The sequence below is a fragment of the Poecile atricapillus genome, chromosome 8, assembly GCF_030490865.1.
Source record: "Poecile atricapillus isolate bPoeAtr1 chromosome 8, bPoeAtr1.hap1, whole genome shotgun sequence".
Lineage (NCBI taxonomy): Eukaryota > Metazoa > Chordata > Aves > Passeriformes > Paridae > Poecile > Poecile atricapillus.
Window position 1 is genome coordinate 5,556,775 of NC_081256.1, and position 12,118 is coordinate 5,568,892.

Genomic DNA, 12,118 nt, shown 5'->3' on the forward strand with positions numbered 1-12,118 from the left:
GTGGCAGCTGTGGGAGAGGAAAGGATATGACTGTAGGAACTTGGGGAGAGGGTGGGATAAGGCTGAAGAACCTTGAGTTCAGTGGAGAGGGAATAATGTGGTTGTTGGAGCTAGAGGAGAAAGGCCATCCTTGGTTGTTTCTGTGTTGCTTTGCTCATCCTTGTGGGTATGCAGCCGGGAAATGGAAAAGGAGAAGAGGGAAAGGAAAGGGAAAGGGAAAGGGAAAGGGAAAGGGAAAGGGAAAGGGAAAGGGAAAGGGAAAGGGAAAGGGAAAGGGAAAGGGAAAGGGAAAGGGAAAGGGAAAGGGAAAGGGAAAGGGGAGTCCCCTGAGACTCTGAGCAGATGCTGAAGGGGTGCAGTGCCTGCTTTCCTGAGGAACAGGGTGAGAAAAGAAGCAGAGATGGAGGTTTAGGGGAGAACCTCTTCTCGTCTCATGCTCCTGCACACCCTTGCACTGTGAAGAGCTGTAATCCCAGGAGAAGCTCTCCAGGCTGGGGGTGACAGCCCTGGCACAACACTCTGCCAAAGATTTCAGCAATTTCAGCAAATTCCCCCATCCTACAGCAAAGCATAACTGGCATTCGTGCTGTGCCTCTGTTGCTGGGCAGTAGAAGCTCATCCTCCCCACAAGAGCTGGGTGTCAGCCTGCACTGGAGCCAGGGAGGCTTGAGAGGCTGACTCTGTAATGGATCCTCACCAGCTAATTGGTGTTTATAGGCTTAGATCTGTTGCTTCTTAATTTTATTCCAGCCCCTCGATTGAATTTCTCACATGTAAGTGAGCCCCACGAGTCCATCCTAGCCATATATAATGGATGGTGGTGGAGGGAAAGAACACAAATGTGGCTGAATGCCAGTAACTGATGCCCTGGCAGCAGTGCAGCAGAACCCTCTGCTGAACATCCCCCACTGCCAGAGCCTGCCCTCAGTGCCTCCGTGCAAGACACTTCCTATGTTCCCAGCACCTGGCCTGGGGCCATGACCAGCCTTGGCCATTCTCCATTGGTCCCAAGAGCAGGACAAGGCTTGGAGCCAAGTCACCAAGCCACTATCTCTAGGAACGGCGCCAGTTCCACCCACTGAGCCCTGGTGCTGCCACTCGATGCCCCATCAAATATTAATACAATGTTCAATGCCTCTGTGCCCCAGCCCAGCACCACAGCCCTGGCTCCTGTACTCTCCAGGGCTGCCTAACCACTCCAACCTCCCCTCCTGCCCTGTATTACTCCTTGCTTCCCATACAGGCGCTTTGGGGGTGCAGCCACACCACCTTTGTGTTCCCTGAGCAGGGCACGACGGGACCCGGCCCTCTAACTTCAGCAGGAGGTAAGATCCCACTGGGGCTGGGGCAGCAGGCACCCCCATCCCCGAGGGATGCCAGCCTTTCACCCCAGGGAGCGGGAGGACGGGCCGGGGGCTTGGGATGCCTGGAGAAGGGCTGGTGGCCGTGGGGCTCAGTCCTTGGCTGCAGAGGGATAGCGGGCAGCAGGGATTCCTCAGCTCTGTCCCTTCCTCTGAAGGAATCAGATCCACCGTGGCTGTCCCCCGAGGAGGGTTCTCCCCAAGGTCCAGGGCGATGTGTCGGGTCACCCCTCCGCTGGGGGGGAGGTCCTGGAGGTGTTTGGGCCTACCTCCCCTTGCTGCCCTCCCCAGGAGGAGGCCCCCGCCTCTGCCCCCAGCAGCCGCCCGGCCCGGCAGGGGATGGAGCCCGGCAGGTCGGTGCCGGCGGAGCTGAAGCTCCGCAAGCCCTCGCAGCGGGCCAGGATCCCGGCGCCCTTCCTCGCCCACCCGGTAGGTCGCTGGCTCGGCCCGCGGCCCCCGGCTCGTCCCCTCGGCGGCCGCACCCCTTCGAGCCCCCCATGACTCTGTCCGCACAGGACGGGGCGCCTGGGCCGGCCGGGACTCCCGGGCCGGACCCCGCGGAGGCAGACGCGGAATCCCTGGTACCCACACACGATGAGCGGGGCCGCCTCATCCCCGAGTGGAAGCGGCAAGTGATGGTGCGGCGGCTGCGGGCCAGACTGGGGGACGAGGACCCGGCGGGAGGGCAGGTACGAGGGGCACGGGAAGCAGAGGGGGTGCGAGCTCTCAGAAGTCGCTGACCGCCTCTCTTCGCAGGATGCAGCCTCCTGGAGCTTCTCGCACTCCCACCAAGCCGTGCTGGGCCCGTTCGGGGAGCTGCTGACCGAGGCGGACCTGCATCAGTTGGAGAGGGCAGTGGAGAGCCTGCGGCTGCGGCGGCGTGGCGAGGTGTACCAGAACGAGCTGCGGCGCCTGGTGCGGGAGCTACGCGCCCTCTTGCCCGCCCCGCTGCTCAGCATCTCCGTCCGCAGCCCCCCGCCTGCTCCGGGGCTGCCGCTGCCCCTCTGGTGCGGCCGCCTGGCCGGCGCCGTCAATAGCCTGGCCGCGCTGCTGGGCAACGCCGAGGGGCTGCGGGCTCCCTGCGCTGCCATCGCCGCGCCCGCCGCTATCCCGGCTCTCCCCGCCGCCGCCGGACATCCCCGGGAGCCGGGGGGCAGCCTGGCGCAGAGGGAGATCCGGCAGTGCGGGGTCTGCGTCCGCAGCCTGCGCGGCGCCTTCGAGCCCGCCTGGGGGGCGGCGGGGAGCGCCCCGGCCGGGGCCGGCGAGGCGGAGGCCGCCAGCGACTCGGGCATCAGCTGCGAGGAGGCGTTTTCCGACGGCGGCGGCGGCTTCCCGCCGAAGGGGAAGGGGCTGGGGCCGGAGTGGGGCAGCTTGAGGAAGGAACGGATCGTGATGCTCTTCCTGAGCCACTGGAAACGCTCCGCTTACGCGCCCCTACGGCCCGCCGCCGGGGAGCCTCGGGAGCCGGCGGGGAGCGGGGCCCGGGCGGCCGCACGCCTGGCGCGGCAGAGAGCGGCCATCCAGCGGCTCCTGAACGGCTGGAGAGATGCCGCCTCCCGCCGCCCCCCGCCGCCGCCCCCCGCCCGCACCCTGCTCTCCCCGGAGCAGTTCGTGTCGGCGGCGGGGGGCGGCCCGGCCGCGTACGAGAGCCTGTCGCTGGAGCTATTCATGCTGGGCTATTTCCGCATCTTGGAGCAGGACCTGTCCCCCGAGGAGCGCCGAGGCCGCCACCTGCTCTGTTTCGAGGTGTTTGAGCAGCTGGGCCGGCACGGCTGGCGGGCGGTGCGGGCCTTCCACCGCGCCGTCATCGACGAGATCGCGGCCGGGCGGCGCGGCTGGAGCGACGGCTTCGAGGACATCAAGGCCCGGTTCTTCGGGAGCTCGCGCAGCCCGGCCCAGCCGCCGGGACAGCCCGGGGAGGAGGGGGACGAGATTTGTCGCTACATCGATCGCAGCTTCGCCTTTTGGAAGGAGAAGGAGGCCGAGATCTTCAGCCTGGAGGAGTGATGCCGAGGGGCTTCGGAGGCCGCGGGCTGCAATAAAAACCTTCTCGGTTCTGTCCCAGCTGAGCGAGGCTTTCCGGGACGGTGAAGAAAGCTGCTGAGCTGGGCGGGCCGCCTCAGCACCCCGGCTCCCCCTTTCCCAGGGCGAGCCTTTCAGGCCTCGGCTGCCGCCGCGTGTTTACGGCTGCGGCGGAGTGAGATAAGGACCTTATTTATAGCGGCTCCGGCACTGAGAGCCGGACGAGCGAGGAGGGCATCGCGGGGACCCCCTGCTGCCGATGGGGTGGAGGGAGGGTCCTGTGCGAGCTGTCCCTCCAGCCTCGCTGGCCAGCCGACCCCTTCGCCAGGGGAAGGCTTTCCCAAAGGCAGCGGTGTCGCGGGATGGGGCAATAGCGAGGATGGACGGCGGCGAGAGCTCTGCCCGTGCGGTGCCTTTAAGAGGGGGGAGCAGTGTCCAGGTGCCGCCTAAAAATAGCGAGGGCCCCTGGTCCCGGCTGATCCCGTGTGCAGCGGCGTGCCGGGACCGCGCTCCCTCCCCGCCCGCCGGGCTGGGGAGCACTGCTGACAGCGGCAGCGACCGCCCCAAATCACCCCGAAAATCATCCCCAAAAGGCCGGTGGCCGTCCCGACGGGGCAGCTGCAGCGTGGTGAGGAGAAAACACCGCCACCGTGGGAGGGGGGGCTGTGGGAAGCGCTTGTGCCGTCGCTGCTGTCCGGGACTCGGGCACTGGGAAAGGGGGGAGGGTGTCGCGGCAGGGGGAGAGGGAGACACGGTCGCCTTTTCCTAGCAGGGACACCCTCGCCTCCCGCTGCTCGGGCATTGCCCGCCTGCCAGGCCCCACGGCCCTCCCCGGCACCATGGTGAGGAACATGGACGACTTTGATTTCTGCCTGCCTTCGCACGCCCAGGGCGTGCTGGAGGGGCTGCAGCAGTTCCGCACCAACCCCAAACTGGCCGACGTGACGCTGGTGGCGGGCGGGCGGGAGTTTCCCTGCCACCGAGGCATCCTGGCCCTCTGCAGCCACTACTTCTATGCCATGTTCTCCGGTGACTTTGCTGAGAGCATCGCAGCACGGGTGGAGCTAAAGGAAGTCGACCCCAGTGCCCTGGAGATGCTGCTTGATTTTGCCTACACGGGGAAGGTCACCATCAACCAGGGCAACGTGGAGGGGCTGATGCGAACCTCCAGCCAGCTCCACTTCCCTGCTATCCAGAAGGTCTGCAGCCGCTACCTCCGGCAGCAGATGGATGCCACCAACTGCCTAGGTATCTGTGAGTTTGGTGAGAGCCACGGCTGCCCTGAGGTCTCCTCCAAGGCCTGGTCTTTCTTGCAGGAGAACTTTGAAGCCGTCTCTCTTCAGGAGGAGTTCCTCCAGCTCTCCAAGGAGAGGTTAGCTGTCTACCTCTCCAATGACCAGCTGCAGGTGCAGGAGGAGCGGAGCCTGGTTGAGGCTGTCCTGCGCTGGGTGCGCCACGACCCAGGAACCCGAGCCCAGTTCCTGCCGGAGCTGCTGGAGCTGACCCACCTTGTCTCGCTGCCTGACCAGTACCTGCAGAACCTCCTTGCCACTGAGCCTCTTGTTCGTGACTCAGATGCCAGCAAGGGCCTCATCGCCCGATCCCGCACCATGGTGGGTACCCCCTTCCCCTAAATGCCACTCCCTGATCCGGGAAGGAGGAGCCTGATGGCCCCTCCCCGGCCTCTTCGTCAGGGGCAGAGTGGCACCGGTGCCTTGAAGAACCCCCCAAGCCCACCACAGAAGCTAGAAGAGGTGCTGGTGGTGGTTGGTGGCCGTGTGCTGGAGGATGGTGAGGATGAGGAGAGGGGGCTGGAAATGCCATCTGCCACCAGGAACTTTGCCTTCTACAACCCCAAAAGCAGTAAGTGCCCCCCATTTCCTCCACCTCCATTTATGCTAATTAATCATCTGTCTACCCCAAAGCCATCTCTTGCCAAACTACTGTCAATTTAGAGAGACACTGGTTGGGTTGGGATGGGTGGAAACAGGGATGGCTTAAAAAGTGCCATGGCTGGCTGTGGGGTCATTGCTTGGCTCTGCTGGATTTCAGGGCAATGGATGGCTCTGCCTGACTTCCCTGACTACAACAAATGGGGCTTTTCCCTGGTGGCTCTGAACAACGATGTGTACGTCACAGGTCAGTGCCAGGGCTGCTGGTGCAGGGTGGGGGCTTCGAGGAGCAGGGACAGAGGACAGGGGACAATGACATGAGCATGAAGCACAAGCGTGGGGCCAGAGGCTCCTCTCTGAGCAAAATCCTCTCCTTCCTCTCTACTTGGGCAAATCTGGCCACTGGCAAGGAATACCCAGGGACAGCTGCACTTGGAGACGGTGGCCACCTGACCCGTCTGTCTCTAGGTGGCTCCCGAGGGTCCCAGAATGACACGTGGTCAACAACGCAGGCCTGGTGCTTCTGCCCCAGGGATGGTGTCTGGAAACCCATCGCTTCCATGCTGAGAGCCCGGACAAACCACACCAGCGCCGTCCTCAATGGTGAGATCTACGTCATCGGGGGTAAGGCTGCAAAGACCCTGTGGGTGTTGCTAGGGTGGGGGTCCGTGAGAGCAGCAGGGTGGCTGCAGTGTCCTGTCGCCCTGCAGGGACAACAGTGGATGTGGTGGAGGTGGAGCGCTACGACCCGTACAACAAGAGCTGGTGTGCCATCAGCCCAGCCCTCAAGTACGTGAGCAATTTTGCAGCTGCCAGCTGCTTGGGCAAGCTCTACCTGGTGGGCTCCTGCGCCGTCAAGTACAACGCACTCACTCTGCAGTGCTACAACCCTGTTCAAGGTGAGAGCTGACCCTGCTGCCACACCCCACCAGTGTTGTCCCTGGGAGAGGGGCTGAGGGGGACCCCCAGGCAGGTGACATGCCAGGCATGGTCCTGTGGCATGTGAGGAGGTGCTGGCAGGGTGTGGTGCTGGCTGTGGAGCCCCGGGAGTGTGGCTGTTAGCAGCATGGACCCAAGTCACAGGTGTCTGACAGCCCTGGCCTGAGCTTCAGTGCAGTGGAATCTCGGAGGCAGTGGAGGCTGCTGACATCCTGTGACAATGCCACCTCCTCAACTGGACTCTTTCCCATCCCACAGCACGGCTACACACCACATCCCCACCCCCCACTATTTTTTATGCAAGACCTTCCACTGGGATGGGGACTGTGGGTGCCAGTCTGCCTGCCTGGTCTGCCTCCTCCCTTTCAAATTCCCCCTGAAATAGCAATGCTTTTTTCAGCAACTGGCAGCTGCATCGAGAGCCAAGGGTGGGATGCACTGCTAATGACCGCTCCTTGCAGATCTGTGGAGTGTGATCACATCTCCCTTCATCCCCAAGTACCTGTCAGCCCCACGCTGTGCCACCCTGCGTGGGCTCATCTACCTCATCGGGGATAACACCAAGAAGGTCTATGTGTACAACCCAGAGGCCAACATCTGGCAGAAGGTGGGATGTGGGATCAGGCATGATCAGTCTCCCAGCGATATGGGGATGGTGTTCCCAGCTGCTTCCCCTCAGTGCCAGCACCCCGCTCTCCCTCCTACCCACTCATCCCTTGGCTCTATTAACACCTGCAGAGCTGAGGATGCCCCATTTCTTCCTCCCCTTCTCCCCATCACATGTGTGAAGCACCAGAAGCCCCTAAACCTCACAGAGGATGGGGTAGACATGTCACAGTCATCTGTGGTGGGAGTAGGAGGTCTCACCCTGTCCCTCACACAGGTGCAGCTCCTACACACACTTCATGAGAACGGTGGGATGGTGGCGGTGGGTGACCGGCTCTTCGTCACCGGTGGCCACTGGAAGGGCATGGATGGAGACTACCGGGTAGAAATGGAGGTGTATGACTGCACCAAGGACCTCTGGACGTGCGAGGGCTCCCTGCCCTGTCTCTGGCTCTTCCACAGCTCCTCCTCCATCTTCATGGACACCTCCAAGTGGACAGAACCTTTCCAGGGTGACCGTGGGTGGTAGGGGAGCCTCAGTGATGCCTGTCACCCTATGGAGCCATGCTCCCCTGTTTCTGCTGCCTGTTCCGGCAGATTGGCAAGTGAGGGGTGGAAAGCCCTGTGCCAGGCTGGCTGGGGCATCAGGAGCATGTTCTCCCCCACCTCTGCAGGGAAAAGGCTTTTCCTTATAAACACGCTTTGGTTAACGCTCTCTTCTTTTCGTTTGTGGGTTTGTGGTTTTTTAAGAACCTTTTTCCCCCTCCAAAACCCTAAAGATTTTTGAAGCGTTTAAAAACACGCCGCGCTGAGGAGCCCCAGCGCTGGGCGGGCATCTCCGGTCCCAGGGGTGCTGCTGCCCGCGGCCCACGCGAGGTTTTACCCGCGGGGAGGTCCCCGGGAGCCGAGGGCAGAGCCCGGCAGCGAGGCGGGGCCGATAGCGGCGGGATGCGGCTGCCGGAGCTGTGCCTGGCGCTCCTCTGCGCCGCCGGCACGGGCACCGAGCCCCCGCCAGCAGCCCGGGAGCGGCCGCTGGCCCCGGGAGCAGCCGCGGGCCGTGCGGGGCCCGGAGCTGCCCCCGTGGATCCCCGGCAGGCGTGGATGCTGCTGGCCGGGAGCCCCGGGCCGGGGAGCGGCGGGCGGGGCCGCGGCCGGAGCGCGGCTCGCACGGCCCCAGCGGGCGCCGGCTCTCCGGGAAAACCAACCCCGGCTGCCCCGGCCTCCCCCAGGATGGCGGAGGAGCTGCTGAGGGAGCTGCAGCTCCTGCTCAGAGGTACCGGGGTGGGGGAGCCGGGGTGGGAGCTGTGCGGACAGCAGGACAAGGGAAAGCGGGGCTGGGCAGCAGAGCTGGGGAAAGTGAAGGTTCCCTTCCTAAGGTCACACTCCGGTGGGGTTTGGGGTCAGGCATGGCAAAGCTGTGCAGGACAGCTGGGGAAGGGCGTAAGGAGGAGGAAAGCAGCAAAGGCAACCTCCGGGCCGGAGTCCAGCACCGTGTGGAAGCAGCCTTCCATTGCCAAACGCGTGAAGACATCACTGTGGGGCACAAGATGTGGCAGGAGCTGGGGTTGTTCTACATTTTAAGTGCCCGGCCTGCCCCTTTTCCCTGTGTGCAGGGGCACCTACCCTGGCACAGGGACTCCTCTAACTCCAGCCATTCCCTCTTCCAGCCAGAGAGGGAGAGGATGTTCCACCGTGGCCCGGGGCTGAACCTGACCAGCGGGCAGTACACGGCCCCGATTGCAGGGTACTACGCCTTCACCAGCACGCTGCACATTGGTGAGCCCTCAGCCAGCCCAGGGCCCTGCCGGGGCAGGCTGGGATGGCTGTCACCCCCTGCTCTGTCACAGCACACAGGGAGCCGCAGAGGAAGGGCCAGGGATGCCGAGGGAGCCGCCTGCGGGTGCTGATCTGTGTGCAGTCCCGCTGCCAGCACAACAGGTATGGCACAGCAAGGCCAGGGCCCCTGGGCAGGGAGGAGGGAAGGAGTCCAGCATCCCTGGTAAAGGAGGGCCCTGCTCCCCCCACCACTACCCTCCCTCTTCTGCAGCAATCTGGAGACCGTATCTCAGCTGGGGAACAGCGGGGACCTTTTCACCATCTCTGTCATGGGCACCCTTTACCTGCAGGTTAGTGGTGCCAGCCCCACTGGTGACAGCCTGGGCAGGAAGGTGCCTTCCATGGGCTGGGCATCAGGTCTGCTTCTCAGCAGCCCCAAAGGCCCCAAAGGCAGTCAGGGCAGAGCTCTGCTAGGGCACTATGGCACAGACCATGGCTGGGCTGCCCCTAAAGGCCCTGTGCTGCTCTTTTCCCAGAAGGAAGGGTAGGGGCAGCTCCTCCAGCTCTTGCTTGCTGTGTGCAGGGGACAGCTCTCTCCTTGGCTCTGGTGCCCAGGGGAGGTGTCCTGGCCCTGCTGATCCCTCTCTCCCCCCAGGCTGGGCAGTATGCCTCTGTTTTCGTGGACAACTCGGCAGGCTTTCCCCTCACAGTCCAAAGTGGCTCCGATTTCAGTGCTGTTCTGCTGGGAGTGTGAAGAGGCACCACGCTGAACCTTTGCCAGCCACTATCGTGTCTCCCCTGCTCAGCACCAAGTCTGAGGAAGAACATTTGCTCCTGCAGGAAGCTGCAGTCTGGTCTGATACTGCTTGTGCTGCAGAACCAGCCAAAGATGGACAAAAGACCATGAAGAAGATGATGATGATGATAATAATAAAGCAGCCTGACTAGGACGTAAAAATGCATTCACTTTTATCTAAATGCTAGGCCTAAAAGTTTATCTTGGAAAACACTGCTGACAGTGGCAGCAGATGGTTGCCTTCTCCCTAGGGCTCAGCTCCCACTGTGCCTGTAAAAAGCCCCACACATCCACTTCTGCCCTTAGCGGACTTCCCTGCCCAGACTTAGTCTCAGCAGCCCAAGCCAGATTATCTATTGCTTTAGCTGTCCTGCAGGCTATGAGCAGTGAAGGTTTGCTGGCAGGAGCAAACATCCTTTGCACTAATCATCAAAGCGAAGTCCCAATAACACTGCACATTCGATTAAAGCAAATTCCTGTCCTGTGACTCTCCACAGCAGGCACTCCCTGCCTGTGGCACAGGGCCTGGGCTGTGGACAGCAGATACACTCTGTGCTCTGGCTGCGATAGCTGCCTGAGCTGAGGATGGGCACAGGCCTACGTGACCACGCCAGGGCTGCAGGAGAAGCACCAGGAAGGCCGAGCGTTTGATTTCCTAGTAGCACTGCCTAAGTCGTGCCAGCAACACTGCAAGATAGCCTGAGCTGTACCCAGCCCCACCTTCTCCCAGGGATGTCCCTGGCCCTGCCTGCCCACCTCCAGGGCTGCATCTCCTTGAGGAGCCCGGTGAAGGAGCTGTTAATGCAGCAATTTATGGGTAGGGTTGTTTGGGTCTGGGGAGGAGGGGGATGCTGACTCAATGCTAATTTCTCCCAAAGCAAAGAGAATTTGTCTCTGAGAGCAATGTTGTGCTTCACCCTCCCCATGCCTCATCACCTGAGCTGATCAAATGGGCAGCAGTCTCCTGGCACAGCTCCTGCCCAGCTGTAGAACTTGGCCATGGTTGCACCTCCCAGTCCCCACACACAATGAGCCAAGGCAGCCTTGCTCTAATCAGCTGCCTCTCTTCCTGCTACCCACACCTGAGAAGGTAGAGAAGTGTCTGGAAGCAGGACTTGCCCGGCTGTGAGCTGTCCTGTGCAGGTGAGATACCAAGAGCCCAGTGTGCTTGATCACAAAACTGAAAAAGCAGATTAAGACAGAGGTAGTTGAAGGGTAATTCAAGTGTGGGAAGGGGACAGAAGCTCTGTCAGCCCCAAGGGAGAGAACTGCCTGCAGAGCACTTGTGCATGGTTCACCTGTAAGAGATGACCCCAAGATTCCCTCATTTGCCTCACAACCATCACAAGAACAGAGACTGAGACCCTGAAGACCCCAGGGGACTTTTGTGCAGGGGTTCTGGCCTGGTTGAGGTGGATGCTTGCTAAGTGACTGTTTGAAGGTGTGCTCCACCTACACAACAGTGATGGTTTGCAGGTGTTTGCTGGGCTGCCTTTCTTCCTGCTGCTGAGCAGGGACTGGGGAGGAGCAGCCTGTTCTGTACCTCACACCTGCTTCACAGAGCAATGGGTCTTATCACAGTGGCCTGTGAATCTCTCCTCCTCTTGGCCAACTGCCCCTTGCTTTGAAACAGACTATAAAAGTGACTTTCTAAGGTACTCTCTGAGGGAAACAGACAGAAGACTCTGTGTCAACAGATGACTGAGAGGACTTTGGCATTGGTAGCTATAATCCCCCTTACTCTCTTTTTCCTATACTTTGCTCTCTCTTCCCTTTATCACATATTAGTGCTGATGAGCACTCAATAACGTGTGTTTTACTGTTTGAGTCCCTAGTGTGCTGATAACCTTTTTTACTCTAAGATCAAATAAAAGAACCACATCACGAATCCCACCTTGTGGATCGTGACACCACCCTAAAGTGGTCCTGGAGCTCTCCTCAGTAGAAGGATGCTGCTGAGCACTGAGACAAGGAGAGTGCTTTTTCAGGAAACCTCCTGCAGATCTTGTCTTACCATGAAATTAAATGGTTTATTTTACTTCTGCTACAGCTGGGGCTGAGCCTGCTTTTCTACCTGTCTGTCTACTCCCAAGCATGGTAAGACCTGCTCCTTCCTTTTCCCCTTTGCCACGAAAAATGGTCATTTTATGGTAATTAACTATAGCATAACATTTGCATATTCCAATCCTACCTGGAGCTGTGCTTTCAGAACTTTTCCTAAAAGGTAGAAAAGCAGTGTTGCCAGAGGAGGGAGGGGGAGGAAAAGCAGGTGGAGAAGGATAAGCTAACATTCCCCTCAGCAGCTCTTGCACTGGAATTCAGAGTGGCCTCCTGGAAGGAGCTCCTGAGCTGTGAGCATGGCTCAGCTCTTGCAGCATGGCACAGTGTAAGAGGTAGAAAAAGAGGGAGCTGAGAAGAGAAAGCAAATTACCTTTCTGAAATTTGCCATCAGGGTTTCTTTTGCCAGAAACAGAAGCAACTCCACACTGATCTGTCTGGGCTCTCCAAATTTGCCTTTCAAGAGTAGAAACAGGAGTATGCTGCTTACAAAGGCACTCCCTCTCAGCTCATCCTGCAGTGCAACCTTACATCAGAGTACACAGGAGTGGCTGCAAGCAGAGTAAGCTGGCAGAGGACAAGCACTACCCAAAATTTATGTCAGAGGGCCACTTCCTTCCTTAGCCCTCTGCAGAGAGTCAGTGTGCACCCTCAGACTAAGGCCATGA

General features: G+C 60.5%; 3 protein-coding genes across 7 annotated transcripts; all 3 read left to right on the forward strand.

Moving 5' to 3' along the window:
* The first annotated feature begins 265 nt into the window (after positions 1–265).
* ESPNL (espin like) lies at positions 266–3,862 on the forward strand. 2 transcript variants are annotated; one of them, XM_058844116.1, is made up of 3 exons: positions 267–1,325; positions 1,877–2,050; positions 2,118–3,861. In XM_058844116.1, the coding sequence occupies exons 2-3, from the start codon at positions 1,997–1,999 to the stop codon at positions 3,366–3,368; spliced, it is 1,305 nt and encodes a 434-aa protein (XP_058700099.1). In that variant the 5' UTR covers positions 267–1,325; positions 1,877–1,996; the 3' UTR covers positions 3,369–3,861. The 2 variants fall into 2 exon arrangements, with proteins under 2 accessions (XP_058700097.1, XP_058700099.1); XM_058844114.1 differs by having other exon boundaries at positions 266–2,050; positions 2,118–3,862.
* A 2-nt stretch (positions 3,863–3,864) lies between these two features.
* On the forward strand, positions 3,865–7,535 carry KLHL30 (kelch like family member 30). Of its 4 annotated transcripts, XM_058844112.1 has the most exons (9): positions 3,881–4,011; positions 4,153–4,582; positions 4,700–4,996; positions 5,078–5,246; positions 5,436–5,522; positions 5,744–5,899; positions 5,986–6,174; positions 6,676–6,821; positions 7,098–7,535. In XM_058844112.1, exons 2-9 carry the CDS (start codon positions 4,223–4,225, stop codon positions 7,347–7,349), a joined length of 1,656 nt encoding a protein of 551 aa, XP_058700095.1. In that variant the 5' UTR covers positions 3,881–4,011; positions 4,153–4,222; the 3' UTR covers positions 7,350–7,535. The 4 variants fall into 4 exon arrangements, with proteins under 4 accessions (XP_058700093.1, XP_058700095.1, XP_058700094.1 ...); XM_058844110.1 differs by having other exon boundaries at positions 3,865–4,011; positions 4,153–4,996; XM_058844111.1 differs by having other exon boundaries at positions 4,156–4,996.
* A 233-nt stretch (positions 7,536–7,768) lies between these two features.
* Positions 7,769–9,541, forward strand: ERFE (erythroferrone). The gene is made up of 6 exons (XM_058844105.1): positions 7,769–8,093; positions 8,138–8,401; positions 8,492–8,596; positions 8,668–8,758; positions 8,868–8,946; positions 9,252–9,541. The coding sequence occupies exons 1-6, from the start codon at positions 7,769–7,771 to the stop codon at positions 9,348–9,350; spliced, it is 963 nt and encodes a 320-aa protein (XP_058700088.1). The 3' UTR covers positions 9,351–9,541.
* The last annotated feature ends 2,577 nt before the right edge of the window (positions 9,542–12,118 follow it).

What these genes read in the sequence shown, in the direction of transcription:
- ESPNL (XM_058844114.1), top strand. Translation starts at nt 1,859, where the DNA reads ATGACTCTGTCCGCACAGGACGGGGCGCCTGGGCCGGCCGGGACTCCC. An exon ending in AGGACCCGGCGGGAGGGCAG is followed by an intron (nt 2,051 to 2,117) that starts GTACGAGGGGCA and finishes CTCTCTTCGCAG; the next exon opens with GATGCAGCCTCCTGGAGCTT.
- KLHL30 (XM_058844110.1), top strand. Translation starts at nt 4,223, where the DNA reads ATGGTGAGGAACATGGACGACTTTGATTTCTGCCTGCCTTCGCACGCC. An exon ending in GTGCTACAACCCTGTTCAAG is followed by an intron (nt 6,175 to 6,675) that starts GTGAGAGCTGAC and finishes CGCTCCTTGCAG; the next exon opens with ATCTGTGGAGTGTGATCACA. An exon ending in AGGCCAACATCTGGCAGAAG is followed by an intron (nt 6,822 to 7,097) that starts GTGGGATGTGGG and finishes TCCCTCACACAG; the next exon opens with GTGCAGCTCCTACACACACT.
- ERFE (XM_058844105.1), top strand. Translation starts at nt 7,769, where the DNA reads ATGCGGCTGCCGGAGCTGTGCCTGGCGCTCCTCTGCGCCGCCGGCACG. An exon ending in GCTGCAGCTCCTGCTCAGAG is followed by an intron (nt 8,094 to 8,137) that starts GTACCGGGGTGG and finishes TGCGGACAGCAG; the next exon opens with GACAAGGGAAAGCGGGGCTG. An exon ending in GGGGTTGTTCTACATTTTAA is followed by an intron (nt 8,402 to 8,491) that starts GTGCCCGGCCTG and finishes TCTTCCAGCCAG; the next exon opens with AGAGGGAGAGGATGTTCCAC.